At 40.8% G+C, this 21,558-nt stretch overlaps 1 protein-coding gene across 3 annotated transcripts in view; it reads left to right on the top strand.

The window, feature by feature from the left end:
- Window positions 1-10,166: 10,166 nt before the first annotated feature.
- trpm3 (transient receptor potential cation channel, subfamily M, member 3) overlaps window positions 10,167-21,558 on the top strand; it is a gene marked incomplete at both ends in the record, with an annotated part of 154,429 nt that continues 143,037 nt past the window's right edge. For all 3 annotated transcript variants that reach the window (XM_080468014.1, XM_080468015.1, XM_080468013.1), the window contains one exon: window positions 10,167-10,370. In XM_080468014.1, coding sequence (XP_080324140.1) covers window positions 10,167-10,370 — 204 coding nt within the window. The remainder of the gene's footprint in view (window positions 10,371-21,558) is intronic.

Raw genomic sequence — 21,558 nt, 5'->3', positions numbered from 1 at the left:
CAAACACACACACACACACACACACACACACACACACACACACACACACACACACACACACACACACACACACACACACACACACACACACACACACATACACACACACACACACACACACACACAGACTCCCGCCCTGTAGTTTCACTGTGAATCAGGTGCTGTAGCGGATGACGAGTCTTCAAGTCCTCTTGCGTTCTTGGCGTCCATGATTCTCTTTCACCCCTATCAACAGAAAAAAAGGCGCAGCATGGTGAGCCAATGAGAGAGAGACCGCAGGAGATGTGCCACATCAGACGAGGACACAGGATGCCATCGCTTCCTCTTCATCACCTTCAACATATTTTTAATCATCACTTCTGCCAGAAAATCAGGAGATGTTTTACATAGAAGATTGCCTCTTTTTCTTGTGACCGAAATCAAACTTATGCAAGACTGACCACAAGAAGTAGATCCATCAATTAGAGCATCACAATTACTTTGATATCAACAAACCAGTTTTTGTGTTGCGAGTGAACCAAGATGGTCACGGAATATTGCAGCTCACTTCCTCGGCCCTGCAGTCGCCATGGATCTACAGATGTGTTATAGAGACTGACAGTGTCTTACGCACACACGCACACGCACACGCACACACGCACACACGCACACACACACACACACACACACACACACATGCTGATGGGCTGCGTCATGCCCTATCCTCCAGCACGCCTCCACTAGCAGAGGGACGTCTCACCCACCTGTGGCTTCTGACTCCTGGAGCCACCCATCTTATCACAGCCACCATTTCTGTCTCCCTCCATTCTCATCTGGCGTTTTCCTCACCTGGTTTAGGCACCATCCACGCTCACACCTCTTTGTTTAAAGTTTTTGAAACAACAGAGAGAGGCACCTTTTGCTGAGAAGTTCAGGACAGAGAAGTATCCAGAAGAGGAGAGCAAATCCGAAACGAAGCTTCAGGGATCTCCAGAGTGGTAAGACATCGGCCATTTTGAATTAGAATTTCCTGTTGAAGTTGAAGTTTGGGGCTGACTGCAGAAAGAACAGAGACAAAAGATGATTTATGCATACACAGAAACTTTAATCAAACCGTAGCTGTGAGGAGAAAGATAATGACACTTTAGTTTGTGAATGAAGGTCCCTGTAGTCTGGGATTTGTTCATGTGATACTTTTTTATTAGGCAATAATTAAATTTGCATCATATAAGTAAAATAAGTTCATTGCTGCAAGTGTCCTAAATAAATGACAGTTATCTCCCTACAATCCCTTTCTTTCTTGCTTTGCCCCTCCATCTGTTGGCTGTTGGACCATGAAGTTGCCATATGGTGTCTATGTATAAATCATTCACAATAGCCTGATCGCCGTGAGTGAAACATGGATTCAGCACATTTTGAACCTCTGTCCTTTAGTTCTTTGTGCTTTTCTTTCTCTACTGCATTGTCTTCACCTGTCCTGTTTGAGATGTTTACTCCATCTAGTCTTTTGCCTGATTCTTTGTTTGTAAAAGTGGCAGAAGAGTTGGTCACGACATGAACGTTTCTCACCCCCGAGCTGCAGAATCATCAGGCTCACGATGAGATGAATTTTTTGTCTTCAATCTGATTTGCTGCTTAACTAGAATCACACATGAGCCGTCCCTCATTAGCTCATGTGTGATTCAGATGGATGGCTGGTGAGTCATGCCAACAGTCGCATGAAAATTACTGATGCACCCATTATGCAAGCATATTGAGAGTATCATGGCTTCGCTTGGCTGTCATTTAAGCTGTTGTCAAACAGGCTGAGTGATGTGTAGGAGTTTCAGCTGTAGTTCGGACAGTTTTAGTGACACGTCTTCACGGGAGGCTGTGCTTGTTTTTGCCCCGTCTGCTGTAGCAGCCTGACAGCTTGTAGAGTCTTTCCCGGGTGACAGCAGCAGATAGGTTTGAAAGCCGAAGAAATGTTATATTTAATTCATCTTTTATGGAGGGTTTGTTCATCTCTATGGTTTACATTGGTGCTGCAGGATGATGACAGGCACAGAACACACCGTAGAGCTGCCGTGCTGGATTTGTAGATCTCTCTCCCCTCTCTTGAGCCTGAATCACTTCACCAGTTTTGTCCGTAGGAAAAAAAAAAAAAACAACCCAAAAAACATTTAGATACACAAGGAAAATTTATACGAGGGAGGAAAATCCACAGATTCTGGCAAACTGAAACACACATATTGTCTGTGAATGCTGTGTGTGAATTATTGATAGCATCAGCCTGCTTAAAAATGCATCCCCAACCTTTCTGCCTCACGGAGAGAGGAAACAGTAATTAGTGTTAGGATATGAGAGGAGACACAGGCTAATTATCAGAGGGGTAAACATAAATACATGCATTTTACATCTAAAATAATGGGTCCTTTTATCTGCAAAAACAGAGTGTGAAAATGCCATATTGTTCATCATCGGCTTTACATTCTCTCACAATATACAGCTGGTTTGGTTTCAGTCAGCAAATAGCAACAAGAATCCTGATTCTGAATTCATTACAACAATTTTCCACACTGATTTGCTCATTTCGGAAAGGTGGCTCCAGGCCACAGAGGAATAAAACAGAAAACCTATGAAGGTATGAACAAATGAATGTGGAACGGTGAACTGCAGCGGGTCTAGCTGGCTGTGATGAAGCTCAGGAAGTTAATGGCCAAGTCTTGTGAAGAAAGCGGGAGTGACAGGTGAGAGCTGAAGCGCTGCTGGAGTTTGTCACGCCTGCCTCCTCCCACTAACAGCCGCCGACAGCCAGGATGCATCCAGCATTCCTGTCCTCTGAACGGAGTTGACGTGCTTTTCTCCATAAATGATCAAGTTTACAAACACACACGGGAGCAGAAACGTTATTTTATGATCAGATCGTGATCATTGTCACTCTGTTGATCGAAATGATCGACAAGCAGAGCAGATGATAAAGAGCCTGAAAGAAATTGTGTTCAAATTATCGTCCCCGTAGGGAATAAAGTAAATCCACCGAGAAGCTCGTTTCACCATTTCCACGACATCTGCATTGTCTTTGGCTGATCTGTCTGACCATTAGGGAAGTTTGATTTCAACACTTTCCCAACCAATATTTTCTCTGAAGCTCACGCTGTTATCAGTTCTTGTAATTTAACTTTGTGTGACGCAGGTCTCGAAGGTATACTGGCACAAAGTTAGAGAACAAACGTACATCCGACTGGAAACTCGCAGACTTACAAATCAACATAAAACCGTCAACTTCATCACCTCAACATGTCAGAATGGCGATGTCACCGAACAGACTGAAATAAAACAGGAACAAAATAAATTGACACTAAATTAAATTAAAGAGCAGGAATTTTAATGGTGATAGAAATCTGTTAGCAGAAGTCAAGCCTTTTGTATTCTAAGCACTGGTTTGCTCCTTTTCAACACATTTCATCATGGAACCAGTTACAGTGAATTATGTAAACCATACCTTGGTTTTACTGTAGCACTGCGGTGACTTGGACAGCGGACGAGCAGCATAGAAGATGGATAGACGGAAATCAAGTCATTGGCAGAGAATTGATTTTGTAAAAATGTTTGTGTTTGGGATGGCGCAGGTGTAAAAGACTAAGTTTTAAATGTGATGTCTGTTCTTTAGAGAGGATTAATAGTATGATCTGCTCTCTGATGAGATTTTGGAGCATATTGGTTTTCTCCAAAAAACAATTAGGTCATTGTTTGCTTTTTCCCTCCAGAGAAAGATGACGAGGAAAGCTCACGCCAGGAGAGTCCTGACCCCGCTGTGCACAGAAATTAAGGTAGGAACGTTACAAGAGACTTTCCAATGACAACATAACATTGAATCACCATGAGATTTTTCTTAATTAAAAAGAAAAATAACCAAAGTTGAATGGGATAGTTCTTTACAGAAAGAGAATTAACCATATTATTTTCAAGAGAGTTGATTTGATAAACCAGATGTTAAAAATGCTCTGAATGTGTGAAAGATAAACGGACACCCAACTTTTTCCAAAGACTCCTTTTTCTCTGACAAGTCATGAAAACAAAATCTGTGTTCTTTACTTTACCTGTTAGTAGGTTGAGTTTATACAGCAGCAAAGGGGACACTTCATCCTTCAAGTTGATGAGTCAGAAGTTGGAAAAATGAACACGTATGAAGGTTCGAGTGAGTTTGATGAAGTGTGATGACTGCGCCAGAGCATTTCCAAATCTGTTGCTCTTGTGGGGAGTTCCTGGTCTGAAATGGTCATTGTCAATCCAAACTGATCCAGTGTGGCATCAGGGTCATCAGTCACCAGCGCTCGGTGGATCCACTATCAGGACCTAAATGATCTGATCTTAAAGTCTTGCTGTCAGACACATTAAGGAGTTAAACAGGTTCTCTTAATTCATGGCTGCAAGTTGTGAAGCCAGCTATTAAATCAACGTATTTGCATATTTCTTACTACTGTAGTGATGGATTGATATCTGTGGTAACTTTTCATCGACACGAGAAAGGTCTGGTAAGTAAATACTGACTTGTGAAGTTAGTATTTGCTTCTTGGGATCAAATAGGGATCAAGCCACGTTTGAGTCTGACACTAGACCACAGAAAAAAGAAATTGCTAATCAGACTTTTAAAATTGTTTTATTTTTAATGAGATGACCCGCAGTTAATGAATGTTTTGATCAGGGAACATACTCCGCAGCACTGAACCAGAACACGATGTACTGTCCTTTATAAACCTTACTTTTTGCTATTTCAAGTTTGCTCCATAAGCTCTTCAAACGTCTCGTTATGTGGAGGCATGCCTGTGTGCAACAGAGAGAAAGTGCAAAGATTTCTGCAGTTATTCGAATGGAGGGACATGTTTTCACGGATGAAACTGTGAAATTGTGCGTGCGGCGATACATGGTTAGATTATAATGAAGCAGTGATGAGGAAAAATTTTGTGTTCAGGTTAGTAACCATGGCAACCCCCTGACACTGTGTAGGTGTACGTTTGATGTTAAAGAGAGGGGGTGATTGCTAGGAGGGGGGGCTGTCAGCCTGAATACACAGACTCATCCAAACTTTAAACACAGTATCAGATTGCCTAACGATTCCCCGTGTGAAATGTACAATCTCTCATTTCGCAATGAGCCCAATAATCAGTAAGCATGAAGCCTTCCTCACAGAGCCGAGTGCGCCGATAATCCACAGCAAAATGCACACAAAATAACTAAACCTCAGTTCAAAAATATGCTTTAACGACCTTGACAAATAAAAGCATCTGTCATGAAAAAAAAAGCTGTTATATGATCAATTTGTTTGCCGTTTTAGTTTCTGTGTTGAGGAGGGGTCCCTCAATTTGTTTTGTTAAAAACAAAATTGCATTACATAACACCTGCCAGGACACAATACAACGGCACACGATGCAAGCGCCTGTTAGGAGGCGTTAAAAACCCACCACTGCCAACACATCAATTGTCATAATTTTTCTTTTACATAAATCATAATAATACATTATTCAAAACACACATTGTGTGAATAAAATAGTTATCCTGAAATTGGATTTTCATTGCTGAACCTTGAAATTTACATTGCAGGTACGGTTATGGTCACTTTAAGCTCTGAATATGTGTTTTTTTCTATTCTTACACCACTAAATAGTTATGTTCGTTGAAGAAAGTGGAACATCTTGACTTGGATGGTTGTTTACAGATTTGGAGGAGACCCTAAATAAAGCAGTTTACCTGGCCAATATTCACTCCTCCTAATGTCCTCTTCTCACTTTGCTTAGAGGGAGTGAGTGATTGGCATGCTGACTGCAAGGATGTCCACCAGACCTTCGATTCGAATGTTCATTTCGTGACCATGAGCCATCTCCAAAGGCATTTTAAAGAATTTGGCAGTACATCCAACCGGGCTCACAACCGGGCTCACAACCGCAGACCACATGTAACCACTCATTTAGCATCTTCACCTCCAAGATGTTCTGAGACCAGCCACCCTCACCGCTGCTGCATTATTCAAATTGGATAACCAAATAATTTCTCCAAAAACAGTCAGAAACCATCTCAGGGAAGCTCATCTGCATGCTTGTACTTATCGAGGTCTCCGTCTGACCGCAGTTTTTGTCACCATAACTGACTTGAGTGGGCAAATGAGGCGCCATTTGATGGCGTCTGGCACTTTGGAGAGGTGTTCTCTTCACGAATGAATCCCGGGTTTCACTGTACAGGGCAGATGGCAGACTGTGCATGTCATCGTGAGGGTGAGCAGTTTGTTGATGTCGACGGTGTGAATGGAGTGGCTCGTGGTGGCGGTCGGGTTATGGTCTGTCGAGGAGTTATGGTGCATTGTATCGATGACATTTTGAATGCGCAGAGAAACCGTGACAAGATCCTGAGGCCTGTTGTTGTTGACCATCACCTCATGTTGCAGATTGATAATGCCCAGCCCCATGTCGAAGGATCTGGACACAATTCCTGGAAACAGACAACAACCAGATGCTTGCATGGCCAGCATACTCACTGGATATGTCACCCACTGTGCATGTTTTTGATGCTCTGGATCGACTTATACGACAAAGCATTCCGGTTCCTGCCAATACCCAGCAACTTAGCTCAGCCATTAAAGAGAAGTGGATCAACGGTTCACATCCACAATCAACAAACTGATCAACTCTATGCCAAGGAGATGTGTTGGGCTGCGTCAGGCAAATTGTGGAGTTTCCTTTTAATGTGGCCAGCGTAAAGCAAACCTGTGCAATAATCCTGCTGTCGAATCAGCATCTTGCAATGCCAGACCTGTGAGGTGGAGGGATTATCTCAGTAGAGGAAAAAAACAAACCCTGGCTATTTCCCCCTCTACATTTACAAAAAAAAAAATCGTCATTTATATGACCCATATATACACCTGGTTCAGAGCTACTATGAGCATGCCAAACCTGTAGGGGGCAGTGTAACGAGAGGCACTCTGGAGACACTGAGCTTTTCTTTTCTTTTTTTTTTAAAATACCTGGGTATGCGTAAACTTGGCCTCATACATATTTAGACACATTTGCGAACAATATTTGAGAGGAATAGGCCTTAAGTATTGAGTTTAGCTAATTAAAAATGGGTTCAAAAACAAGTGTTGGGTTTACATATTTGTTCAGTGTATTTTCTTTCCACTTTAGCTTGTATTATGTAGTGAGTCAGTCCAGGGGATCAGACTGTGTCTACATTAAAAATTATTTGTTGATTTTTTTATTTTCTATATTATTTTTTGCAAGTTATTCTGGTCATAACATGAACTAGCCTACTCTATTTTGGAGAACCAGCTTCCTGTGGCCATTTGTTTCATGACTTTGACAATATAAATAGGTTATTAAGAATTAACTCTGATCTATTAGTTATAAATCACAAATGTAAATAGTGAACTGAGAGATAATAGTTGAATTTGCATATTTCCGGTTTGTCAAGGATAGTGAACTTATAAAAGACTTATTAATACTTTGCCACACGAAAACAATATTTTTTAAAATTCCTTTTTAAAAATTTTTTTTTAAGAGTTCTAGTTAGTTATACATTAGACATTATCTGATTATAAACCAGTCTGCGGTCTGGCCCACTTGAGATCGCACATCTTTACTGAAACGGGAATTTTATTGAGAAACTGTCAGAGGAAGTGACGTAAGAGCCCAGTAAGGGTTTGACTTCTTGAGTCATGCGCCCCTTTTTTATTTGTAAAAAAGAAAAGAAAACAAACAAACAAATAAACATGTTATGACACTTAATCAGCTGGACGCAGAGAATGTTGACCGCCCCGTTGTTCCTGCACACCTCCGCGTACTGTCAGGTAAGATACATTTATTCAAAACAAGGCGTGAACTAATTGTCACACACTGATTAGATAATTTTCTAACCACCTGTAATTGATTGCAGCTGAGTTCAATTGAGCTTTTCCTACAAAATCAACCCGAATTTGACTGTTTCTGAAGCGCATTTTTGATTAGCATCGCTGGTAAAATTGCCCTGTTCGAGCCTTAATGGCAAAAAATTTGACAAAGTAAAGTTGTTTCTGTTTTGGGATTTTGTTTTTTCGAATCAGTGCTAAATATTTCCACCTGTCATGGTTGGAGATTTAACTGTGTACTTGTGCAACTTTTGAGTTTTCTTTATGTAAACAACTTGTAAACATTTTCTCAGCTATTGAATTAATTTTCTGTGCAGAAATTTTGAAAATGATGAATATATTTTCAAGATTTCCCTCTTCTTGTTCAAGAGTCTGGAGTTTTTGAGTTTACAATGATATAGAGGGGTGAATGATAACCTCTGGAGAAGCTGTGCAGGGTTGACATTTCGCTTCAGGTGACCTTTCCTTTTCTATAATCCGGCAAAATATTGACAAATGGTTTTAACATTGTTGTTGCGTGATAGGACTGACTCATTCATCCAGCTGATGCTGCTCAGACACTGTCATTATTGCCATTGATTCACAAGCAATTTACAACACCCTCCCGTGCCTTTTTCCTGCAGCTTTTTTGAAGAAATTTGTCACAGCAATTAATGTGTGAGCCTTATTCAAAACACCAGTAGGATTTTAATGTCCCCGTGGTGTCTCTTTGTCTTTTATCAGAATAAACTTGTGTCTCTGTGTGTGTGTGAGATTTTAATCCCACTGCTTCTCCATCTCCCTCCTTCATATGCTCTTGTTTTTTTATGGTTTCATCCTTCAGGGATCTTTGTCTCTCTCTCTCTCTCTCTCTCTCTCTCTCTCTCTCTCTCTCTCTCTCTCTCTCTCTCTCTCTCTCTCTCTCTCTCTCTCTCTCTCTCTCTCTCTCTCTCTCTCTCTCTCTCTCTCTCTCTCTCTCTCTCTCTCTCTCTCTCTCTCTCTCACACACACACACACACCCACAGGAGCATATTCTCAGGTGGCGAATCGTTGCAGAGAGCCACGACAACAATGCCCCTGGTGCTCCGACACCGTCAACCCCTTTCTCTCAGTCTCCACGACTCTGACCCCGTCTCTCCTCATTCCTCCGCTCGCTGTGACTCTCTTGTTCAATAATACTTGTGTGTCTCCTTCCTTTGCCAGTTTGGAATATTTTGTTTCCCAACCGCGATGCATCTTGCCACTTGTCCTTCTCACCGCCACACTTGACAAAATGACCTAAATTCATATTTCTGTGTCAGCTCGGCTCACTCCACTCTGGCATTTTCACATCCTCCAACACTTGCAAGTGGTAGATTGGAGAAGGGAAAACAAAAATTATGACAACTGCTGCTTTTGTTTGATATCACCCTTCACCACAGAGAAGCTGATGCTTAGGTGCTTTTACTTCATGAAATTAAAGCAGGAGAGGAAGACGAGTGTAGTGGTGGGTAAAGGCTCGGGAAGCAGGGAGAGATGAGGGTTTTTCAGAGTAACCACGTTCAGAGTGAGAGAGTGACTTTCTGTCGGTTTCTCTGCCTCTCAGCTCAGAGCAGCTCGGCGCTATGCTCAGCAGGAACCCTGCACTCCAGAGACTCCTGCTTGTCTCTTCGTTTCCCTTGTCTGGTAGCCTTGTCTTTACTCTTCTCCCCACCTGTCTCGCTGTCATTTGTTCTTTCTCTCCCGTCTTCCTCGCACCACACCTCCTCCCTGATAGAATTTCTGAAGCCCTTTTCACCCGGACCTCAATATCGTTCCCTCCTTCTTCTTTTCTCTTGCCGTGTTTCCCTGCTTCTCTGTCTCTCTTTCACTCTCTCACTCTCTCTCTCTCTCTCTCTCTCTCTCTCTCTCTCTCTCTCTCTCTCTCTCTCTCTCTCTCTCTGTGTGAGGAGGGAAAACAGCATCAACGGCTGAGCCACAGTAACGGCACATGCAACAGGGTGCAGGCAGCACCTTCTGCTTCGCCACCGTCCTCTCTGACTCTCACTCCGCCCAGAGGAAGACTACAGGGAAGAAAAGAAGAGTGCAGCCGACCAGGTGAAGACGAGGTTCAAGAGACGGGTAAAAGTATAGGCAACGCAGGAAAAAAAAGGAGTCAGAAACTGCAAGTTCTTGTTTTCAAAGTGAAAAAGAGGACTTTGAAGAAGAAGGAGGGGCACAGCCCATTCAGGAGGCAGTTGAGAAAGAAGGGAAGATGCCACCTGTGGCACGAGGAGTTTGATTGAAGAACAATCTCCTCGACTCAGCCAGGCTGATCTGCTGCCCACGTCTCTTGAGTGAATCCTTCATGTCAATGGCTTCCAAGAAGAAATGGGGAGAGCGGCGGGAGTTGAGAAGGGAGCGGCAGTTCTCCTCCCGGGACGACGCATCTGTCACGTCCGGGACATCCGGGCCGGGCCGTTCCACCACCAGGGGGCGCTTTTCAGAGTCATGGAAGAGGCTCAGCTCCAGAGGGGGGTCCACCAAGAAGGGGGGGCTCAACTCTCAGCAGCCAGCGGTAAGGTGTTTCGAAGATATCCAGCCCCCCCCCCCCCCCCCCCCCCCCCCCCCCAATTAATCGATGACCCAGGTGCTGGGAGGGAGGGGGGACAGGAAGGCTGCTGTCACCTTGTGCGGGAGGGATTTAGGCATCTGTCTGGGATTAGGCGCTTGATGGGGAATTCAGACAACTAACTTTTTTGTTTAATATGCAGTTTAGTAATTTCGAGTTTAATACTGTGTTAGTTTCATCTTCCGTGTTTTACCTCTCTGTGTCACTTTAGTATTACTACAAACATCTGATTAGAGTAAGATGCTGTTTTTGTCACTGTGCAGTTGTTTTTAGATATATGTGCTCTTTCATTGCCCATTGCCTTGGCAATGAGACCCTGCAGCCACATCTGCATGTATTTCACCTTGTTTCATTCATATAATATACATATGATAGTAAACTGCACTATAGAAAAGTCATGCAAGAACAATGATTGCTCAAAGCTTCTTCTTTTTCTCATTATCCACCTTCGTGGCGCTAATTCTTCCTGGTGGTGTGTAAGACTCATTTGACCCATTTCTCACTAGAAACCATTTGTGATTGTGGTTTCTGTTATTTCTTTTAATAAATATAGGAACAGAATATTCAGAGAATTAAAATAGCCAAATGAATCTCAAATTACCAGAGTGAGTTAACAATGGAAAATCTAAAAAGTGAAATGTACGGTGGTGGTGTTGAAGGTTTGGGAAAATTGACAGATGCTGCACTTGGGAAAACTTACAAATGGTGGATTTGAAGACTGTTGATATTTGATAACGTTTAATTTGAGCCTGGGATGTTCTCAAAATTGTAAAGGAAGGATTGATTGTTTTGGAAACTGCATGCACTTACACCTATTTACTCCGGCTTGCTCAGATTTAATATTTTCAGTGCATTCTCATCTTTTAGATATTCTACAGGTCCTGCTTTACGACGCTGGGCTCTTCATACACTTTGTTTTCTGCTTTTGCCAAACTGATGGGAGGAAACAGTCTCTTTAGTCATTGCAGCGATGATGAAACTTCTCTGCAATATTGATGTGGCCAAGCTGGGATCCCTTCCACTCTATTTTTGAAATGTAGAACTTCACAGATTTTTTTGTGGATCAAGGTCAGAATATCTAAAGCGGACTGCGAGCTGCTGTTCCCGGACTATGACACATAGCCAATCTGTGGGGTGATATTTTGGCATCTTGGCAGGGAGATGTGTGGTAGACCAAGATGCGCACTGATGGAGATACGAGATCCATTTCGGGTTTTTCAGTTGTGCCCCAGTAACCAGTGCTATTTTGTATTGCACACATGGCCAGGTATAAAAATCCCAGGTGTTTTTATTTTAGCAGTATGTATTGGAAGGTTTTGGGCTACTAGTCTGTTTTGTTACATCTGTACTATAGGGGACCATGCAAAGGATATTTATGTGTTACCAGTAAAACTGCTTGGTGTTCTTCTGTGTATCTTGCATGTATTTAAAGTGTGTGGCTGTGGGGACAGAGCAAAGCTGGGCTTAGTCCTTGTGGATTTGTGTTGCTTAGATATGAGCCACATGTTGCACTACTGCAACACCACTGCCAGTGTCAAATCATTATGTACTTTGAATCATTAGGCCCTCATGATGGCTCGCCGTGTGTGTTTGGTTGTACAAATGCTCCTCGGAGAATGAGCGGTCCTGTGTGTGTCTGTCTAAATAAAAGAGAGTGAAGAACTGAAACTGAGGGAGAAAAGCCAGAGAGAGATGGAGAATTACTCTCAACAGGAGCTTTGAGGATCCACTGAATGAGTGAAAGACAAGTAGAATTAGAGGGCGAGAGAGATAGGAGGGAAGAGCTTTAAGAGAGTTCTCTAAATCGCAGTGGATTTAAGTGTTTCTCTTGAAATCCACAGCAGACGTCTGTATGCTACTGTAGGATTGGCACGTTTGTGCCTGAAAAATCAGGTTGTATTCAGGAAACTATTTTGCACACGTGACAAAGTTGCCATTGCAGTGAGACTGGAGCTGTCCTGATTGATGAATTGGTAAAAATTGAATTGACCGAAGGAATGATTAAAAGAGAGAGAGAATGAGAGAGACTTCTTGATGCGACTTTAGAATGCTGACTACTACACATGTGCACTGCTGTCGTAGTCAGTAGTTTTTCTGTACATCTTCAAGTAGATCGACGACAATAACAATGGAGGATTCAGGGTGTTTGTACTGCTCACTCTTTTGAATGGAACTGTTTCTCCAGTAAAGTTTACCAACGCAACGAAAGACCGTTAAAAGGAAGTTGGATGTTCTCACTGTACGGTGTGCGTGAAAGAATGATTGTTTTACAAAACAACACAGCAGCAACTAGTGGTCTGATTGGTACTTCAGTGTTTTTCAGTATTTCGGGTGTTTCCAGAGCAATTGTTTTTAAAATTTTTGTTGTCAGAACCTGAAACTTTGGACAATCTGATTAATGTCCACATTTATGTGAGACTCCAAAGAAAGAGAAGCAAGTCTTTTTCAAGTTTACACCTAATAATTAAGCAAAAAAATAAAATCCACTCCAGTGGTGCATAACGTAACTGCGTTAAAAGGATGTCAATTGTGATTGGGGCCTGTGTCCATGTGTGACAATAATTAATTGATACTCTTGTAGATACGATTTCATCCAGACTTCCATTTACTGTCCACATTGAGATTGGCCCCTTTATCCCCCCAGTCTTTATCACATTGTCCTTCTTTGGGGGGGGAATGGCTCCAAAATGAAGCAGTGTTACAGTGTTTGTCTGGTTTTATAAAGAATAAGCTGGATTTAATCACTATTTCTCCTTTTTTGGTCAGAGCCACCACTGTCCAGAAGACCATCTGGACCCAAGAACCAATCAGTGCTCCGTGTGTTGTAGAGTGGCAGTACAATGATTTTAGCACTTCAGTTTAATATGCTTACTATTCTTCATCGTGAGCCAAGTCTGGAGGTGGTTTGGCTCAGAGGATCTCAATCTGTTCGCAGTGTGTCTTGAGTGCTCTTGCAAAAGCCTTTTTAATGTGGTCAAGTGGAATCCCATTGCAGTGTGGTCGCACTAAACGCTCCACAGAATGGAGATAGTTATAAAAGCCATTGAAAAGTGATGTAATGAATAAATGTTTTTTTTTTTATCAAATGTGTGACTCTGCTGCACAAACTAAAGTGAAGGAAATTTGGCAAAATATAAAGGAAAACTGTATTTTAGAAATGTTAATGCAACATCTGAAATACCTGAAGTTATGAATGCATGCATGCATGTAATATTTAGCATTTTGTTAAAAACATTGATGATGTGGCCACACTAAAAAAAAACATTAATTGTTGCTTTGTCTCCAGAAATGTTTTGAGGACAATTGCAGATGGGGAGCAATAGCTTGATTTTTATAAAACTGATTCAGTTCATCATCTTTGGTGATAAACCATATGCAACTTTCTTATCTGGACTTCAGTGGAATTTTTGGGGATAAGGGGAGACAAATATCTTTCCAGAACAAAATTCTGGACCACAGAATTGAAAATCTATTGAGATTTGAAAAATGTTGAACCTGTTTTAACATTTACACGTTTTGGTTGAATTTACAATCTGTGGATTGAAGTGTTTAAAAAATAATATATTGATATATCATTTTTACCTGAGGTGTGAAAAAATGTCAGACATTTTGTTGAGTTCACAAACCAAAAGAAACACCTTCCAGTGAAGCTTTCATTTTTTTTTATCTTGGAACAGAGTGACGTTTCTTTTTTATTTTATATGAAACATTATTTTTTTTCCGGTGTTGTTAAGAGGAAGAGGCGGGTCAGTCAGGGTTTTTACATAGTTTCCTGTGAGTATAACCACAGGAATACACATTTTAAAATATCTGTAGACACAACATCAGTAATTAGACTCAATAGTGAGAAAATGTCTATACAACGCTGCAAGAACAGAGAAACTTGTTCTCTCTCCTCGAGCTGAGAGAAAACAAGAAATCACAGACAGTTTACCGTTTGGTGTCCAACAACTCTCGTGGGATTTCTCAGACTAGACGGCTCAAAGGAACCACATGAACTAAAACCACGTGGATAAGGAGTGAAATATCTTCTAAAACATAAGACAAAGTCCCATTGACCTGATTCACTTGTGTTGCTTTCAGATGCCTCCGACCAAAACAAATTAAATCTGTGATTGTTCACAAATCTGAAGTCGGTCGATGTGGAAAAGCAAAGTCTCTGTGCAGGACTGCTGCTCTTAACATTCTTGCGAATTATGAAATGTCCTGTGCAGAAGTAACTATGGCCACCTTGAGAAATGAACAAAATTCCCTGTTGTTGTTGTGTATGTACCTACTTAGACTGCGATAAGGGTGAGACTGTACTTACCAATCACACACTGGGTGTGGGCTACCTCACATGTGGCTGGAACAACATGTTTCTCAGTTTTAGTTTTTTGGGGGGTTTTTTTTGGACTATATCTAGACCTTCACTTCAAACAATGTCTGAACCCAGAAAGTGGGACATCTAAACAAAATGGGGTTTGTAATTAGAGCTAACTCCACCTGTGCTTTTCCTGTCTTGACTTGTTGAAATGTCCGCGGGGAGTAATTCAGACAGCAACCTTCTACGTGTAGCGTGTTTTCTACTGAAGTGGATCAGTATCATTCATGTTTTGTGTTGATTATAAAAAAACCTGATTTCATTGTTCCATTTTTTCCCTTTAACTGAAATATAAGCTAAACATTTTAGCAGACTTCCAAAGACTGACACAGGCACAGACTCAGTTTTAACAGGTTTTGTAAACATTTGATTGTGTTGTGCCTTGTGAATCAGCAAATCTCTCAATCTGAATGTTTGCTTTTCTTGCCGTGTTATTGATTGTACAGCCATCTAAGGTCTTTTATCTTTTCAGTGCACCGGTCCGTGGAAGTCTTTAAAGAGCAAAGTGTGGTAATGTGTGTGACACAATTTGTGGTTTTCTTTATTGCCATGTGAATGCCCTGCAGTTCATCAAGCCATCTGTGGATCACTGAGACCTTCTGCTCAGTAGAGCGAGAGAAATCCCTCTGCCCTCTTCAGTGAACAGAGAAATGTTTCTTCGGTTCAAATTGCATGAGTGGTGTCTGTTTGTGTGGGATGTGTGCTTACAACTGTATCTTTAATTTCTGAACCGGCATGTCATGAGGACTCCTCCTTTAGGAATAGTGTGTTTTTTAGATTGGATGGCAGAGTTAAAGGTTTGCCGCCCACACAATTATTTTCATGCTTTGATTGGGATGAACATTATATCATGTCACAGTGAAGCCACAGTTGTCTTGGCAGATATTCACGTCCTTAGTGATCACCCCTGGCATCGGGGCAGGACATCAAAAGCTCTCATAGCCTAATCGTCTCTTTTTGTACCTCTTTAGTTGCTTTGATTAAACATATTGCTGCTCACTGTGATCTTTTTCGGTCTTCTTTCATGTTGAGGAAAAAACCCCACCAATTAAAGTTACACTGGACTGTACAGAAAGCTTTTGAAAACTTACCAAACATTTCCATCAGTCTGTCCAGTTTTAAAACAAACATTTTATTGATTAAGCAGAGGGATGCTTGACTTATCTAAATTGCTATAAAAGTAATTTGATTTGAACAAGGAATTTGGTTAAACAATGGAAACTTCATATATCCCTTATCAACATTTCTATTAGCAGTCTCTTAAATTCAGCTGCGGATCAATCACATATTATATTTGCTTAATTTTTATTTGTATTTCCTTGTATTTAACAACTTCAGTATGTTCTTAGTCTGGCACCTGCACTATGAGGGAAGATTATTGGGCAACCGCAGGGTGGTAAGCCTAAATCCGGCCTTTTCATTTTCACAGAGGTGGCTCACGTTTAACCTGGCTCGATCGCCATGGTAACCAGCTCCTGACCAAGTTATGTTTGAGATGAGAGATTAACTCGTATTAAAACACCATTGACGGAGAATGGAGCTCAGTGCACAGATTGTGAGTGGGTTTCTTTATAAGATGAATGTTCAAAGATTGGCAGCCCTTTAGATTCCCATTGTTGTTCCAATTTTCATTACGTTTTTGTTTGTGAGAGATTCTCAGAGGGACTGATTGCTTGAGCGACTGGATGTCAGTGACATGTTGAATGGTGTGTGTACACTCCTCCAGAAAATACATGCCTCTTAGCACTAGAAGATCTGGGCTGGCTTTTTTGGGGTGACTGTGTCCCAGCCGGTGGTTCGGTACCCCTAAGGTTCTCCCAATGGCGTGGGAAGACTGTACAAAGCAGCCATTACAATTGGTGTGTGGGTGTGTGCGTGAATGCGTGAGTTGCATCATAGAAAGCATGTGAGGTCTGCTGAAGAGGTGAAAATCTGTAATGTAAAGTAAAGCTCATCAATTATTTTGTAAAAAAACACAAAGCTGCTGCCAGCTTACTTGCCATACTGCCATGCTGTCCTTACTGCCAGCACACTGTTATTTATAGTGTTCATGTCATCATACGTTGTAGAATCGACCTTTCTGCTTTAATGAGTGTACCCTCTTCACTTATCTTATCAAGAACATCAGTCCTGATTCTCAGGATGTTACATATAATTAACAACTTTGCCTCCATCACATGAACTAGCAGTGAACTCCGCGCGCAAAGGCGGGAATAACAATCGTGATAAGTGTCTTCTTTTTACCAGTTATGTCAAGTTGCATGTTTTAGTCAGTTAAACTCGACTGTGCTGAATTAGTTTTGGAGTACAGACACATTTGACATCCAGTATGTCTTAAATGTTAAACAAAGGGACACATTTAGTTTATTTATTTAGTTTTTTCCGTGACATAGAGCTCTATTGTGGTAGTTTTACAGAGTTGAATTAATATACTCATCTTGTCATCATATAAAACCCTGTTCTGAGTTTGTATGTTGGAAGGTGAAAGATTTTTTGGAATCTACAGTGTAAAAAGTTTCTGTATTTGAATCCTTGATGGGTCCTTTTTGAGTGGAATCTTTACCTTGTAATGTGATTGTCCAGTTTCACCAGCTGCATACATTATGATGCGTTGATGAATGAATGGATGAAGGAAGGATGGTCTTTTGTGCAGCCTTACACACTTGAAAAAAACAACAAAACAGCTTTTGCTTTGGTCTCTGTCAGCTATTTTCCACCTCACAATTTGATTATTTAGTGCTTGTAATTTGACACAATCCTCTCCCGCTGTTTTAGTGCTTTTACCAATAGATGCTTTGAAAATAAGAGAAGGCTGGTATAAACTTTATATTTTCGGTAATTTCATGGCCTGAACCTCTTCCTCAACTTAGTTACTTTAACATTAACATTCTTACATAATTACCCACCCAACATGACGACCTTGTAACTGTGATAGAAATCAACAAAGATGTATGTGCAATAACCGATTTATTTTTGCATCATACGTTCTTCTTCACTTTTGAAGTTTTTGCTCCATCTACAAAACACAACTTCATCTATTACACTAAAGGGAAAAAAGATGTTTCTGTGTTTTATGCATCTTAGGAAACCTCATGACACTCAGGTTTTGTCTTTCTATGACTCAACCATTACAATTGATAAGATTATGTTTTTTCCACTTTGTTTTGAATTATATAACAATCACATTGCCACACCTGTTGCTGGGATGGTTGTTCATATTCTATTTGTGGTAATATTGTCAAAGATTAAAAAAAACGATTTTTTGCCTATCTCCACTAAATTGCAAGGACTTTATAATAGTTTTCCTCAAACCCTTTGGCACTAGCCTGTTAGATATGCTGATAAGGTAATCTAACATGTATCTCTACTATTGACCTCCAAAGATCTCCTCAGCAAACTGACCACTTTGCCATGGTGATCTGGAGGTCAGAAAAGTGAGTTTACAATTGTAAAATATCTGGTTTAGTCCCTGAACCAATAATATATGTTAGTGGGGATTTATGAAGCCACGTCTGGTTCCCACCTTCACCACCACTGTGGGACCCTTGAGCAAAGTGCCTCAACCACCAGCTGTTCCCAGGCACTAACCTGGAGCACTTTCTGGACCAATAATTCTTTGTCATTTAATTGTGTTTGGCCATGCTTTCTCATGTGAACACTTTCGATTTATCTTCGTATAGATGATTTAATAGCACAGAAAACAAACCTCACTGAAGTTCAGCCATCATAATACTTTACAATTTGGGGATCAAAAAGCATTAAGTGCATTCCGCACCAGTGATTTTTCACTACTTCGCTGCGTGGAAAAAAGCAAGCTCACTTTTGTTGAAAAATTCAATTTGTTCTTTTTCGTTACGCCGCTCCTCTGGGAACAAATCTGAAAATGTGTGAATGCTTGTGTTGGATTCTCATTATAATGAATCCAAGTGTGATATTACTTCATGAGACAGAGGTCGTGAAGAAGCAAAGAGTTTTGTCGGTTCCTATGGAAACGGGGCACAGTTCACCAATTTGTATTTTTGCGGAGGGACGCCTTTAAAACAAAGATCAGAGGCTTTTAAATTGTGATTTATCGTAGCAGGTCTGACATTTGCTCTTTTACTGCTGGCTGAGCGTATCGGCAATTTACTTTTCAGCAGGTTTTAGCCAGACAAGACATTTCCATAAGCTCGGCCATACTCTTTTGCATAAACAACTTATATATTACCTTACAAGTGAACTTGCACAAAGATTTATCTGTGGGTACATGTAACTACGGTGCCAATAATAGACAGATGTACTTTTGTTCTGCACAACTTTGTAGTTGAAAGTTAGTTTGCTGCACAGAAAAGTGGGAGGAGACCCACATTCATGAAGTTAGTTTCACCATCTTCCTTGCCTTAATGCCTGTCAAGAAGTTAAACACTCATAGACAAGAACATTTTTATGGGCAAGTTTGACATTAATATTATTGTAAATCTTGTTTATAGGACAGTGATTGATCTAGTGCAGACAGACATTAGTCTTTTGAAGATCCTGACTGTGAATGTTAAAGCATTTAGGGATTTTGAGTTTCTAACTGAACTCTTAAAAGCCAGTTGTTTCCATTTATTAGTTATGGGGTCTATTGATTTGCATTGATTCAGCCGACTGAACCAATATACTGGTTTAACTTATATAAACTTATCAAAACAAGTAAAAATAAGGACATATTGTATGATGGATTATTTTTGTTGTTGTAACAATAAATTATCCTTTTAGAAAACCTGATTTATTTGACATTTAAATGATTATTACAGCTCTTGTATTGTAAGCAATGTGATCATGTGGGGTGGCATCTCGCTCACTGGAAAACAAGGCTTGTCATCATTGGAGGATATTTCAATGTAGAGAGATATTGAGTTTAAATTGTGCGACCAGCAGCACTCCCATATTCATGTCAGAACCACGTTGGCTGACTTGCAGCGAATGCCGTGTGAAGAATGGGATGCCATCCCACTGCAGTGTGAGCAGACATGTGACTATTTTGTGTGGCGTTGTGGTTATAAACCGTCCTTCCAACAGGCTCCTGATGGTAGATATGTACTCCTCAAGGACAGATAGATTCTGCCACTATCTCAAGGTGGCAAGAACAAGAATAATTGTTGTTCTGGCCGTGACATTTCATACTTCACAAGTAACTTGAGTGCAGGAGATGATCCTGGGAGAAGATGAAGAACAAAGAGTGAACATAAGGGGCATGTTCTTTTTTTTCTTTTTTCTTCACTTGAACCCAGTCCACTTGGCTGTTCTGACCAATTACACTACACGAGAATAAAAGATCATGAAGAAGCTGTGAGATCTCCCAAACCAGGCTACACTGGGAATGAGAGGACATTTCTCATTTGGTCCTGTCTATATAGTCCTACAGGCTCCTGTTTGTTAAATGAGTTGTTAAAAAGCCAACATGACCATTCACTTCAGACTTTCATTTGTGCAACTTGTACACCTTGCTGCTCATCCCACAAAATACATGTTCCTTACAAACATGACTCCATTTCTAATAGCGTAAAAATCAGGCTTTGCAATGTTATTAGATTTATTACCAAATAAGAATGTTGCAACAAAGAAATAATTCACAAGAGAAATGTTTTTACTCTTTGTGCGTGGTTTAGTTTTGCCTGCTTTAGCTGTATTTATGGGCGTCTTTTGATCGGCCACATTGACCAAGGCCATTGAGCTGCAGACCCTCCATTGTAAAGTCTTGTACTGCAGCGCCCTGAAGTCCTGTCCTTGGCCACTGCTGAAATGGAAAATCAACCATCGGCCTTGTAGATGATCTGTAGTGCTGCAATCGTGTGCAGGTGAAGTATCAGATTCAGAGTTAATGCTGTATGAACACAAACCTTCAACAATTGCATCCCATCGCAGCGATTTTCAATAATTAAATCATTTTGACTTACCAAAGAAATGTTACCTTCAAAAAACAGCTGTGTTCAAAAATACAAAAAAAGAAACCTTTCTTTGCTTTATTATATTTATTCCACACAAACCAATAAATAAACAGAAGTGAAGCATTGAGTCAATCTCAACATTCATTGACTATAAAAACAGATTTCGGTATTCTCTCACCAGCTGCACAGCTGACATTGCAAAGTGAGACGGTACCAGTGCAGGTTTCTCTGTGCAGTGTGAGTCTTTCTGCAAAGACATTACAATATGAGGATGAAATAGAGGCCCACAGGGCTTCTTTTGCTGCCTGAACGCAATTGAAAGACTCTCTGGGTGAAGGTATGTCTCTTCCCTGCAGCTCTGCCTTTCCTGTTCTCTGGCGCTATCACGTTATGTTTGATGCAGAGTAGCTGGATTCACATTGGGGAATCTCAGCGCTGCCTTACATTTTTCAGCTCAGCTGTTGTGTGTCTTGTAACTTTTTGTTAGTTTGCAATTACAAAATATATCATCTTCCTCAGTTCAAATATTCAACAAAGGCTAAATAGTTCAATTCACATAAAACTCTTTGTCAAGCGCTTTCCTTTTTTTTTTCTTTTGTTTATTTTGGCATGCCACTTGTCTTGCCAACTTTGTAACACCCACTTTGAAAGACAAATATTTTAGCCACCTTTCAACAGACAGTTCTTATCTAAAAATACAATTGGGTGAGATTTCAACTGCATTGGGCTCAGAGAGTCTAACAATGGCTGCTTTGACATACGTGGGCAATGCAGCTGGCCTCTGCAAAGTCCCGCTGAAATCGAGTGTGAGGAAAAGATGAACCAAGCAGGTGGCGTTTGCATCTGTTTGAATTCACTG

The sequence above is a fragment of the Lipophrys pholis genome, assembly GCF_963383615.2.
Source record: "Lipophrys pholis genome assembly, chromosome: 7".
NCBI lineage: Eukaryota > Metazoa > Chordata > Actinopteri > Blenniiformes > Blenniidae > Lipophrys > Lipophrys pholis.
This window is presented reverse-complemented; position numbering and strand designations above follow the sequence as displayed.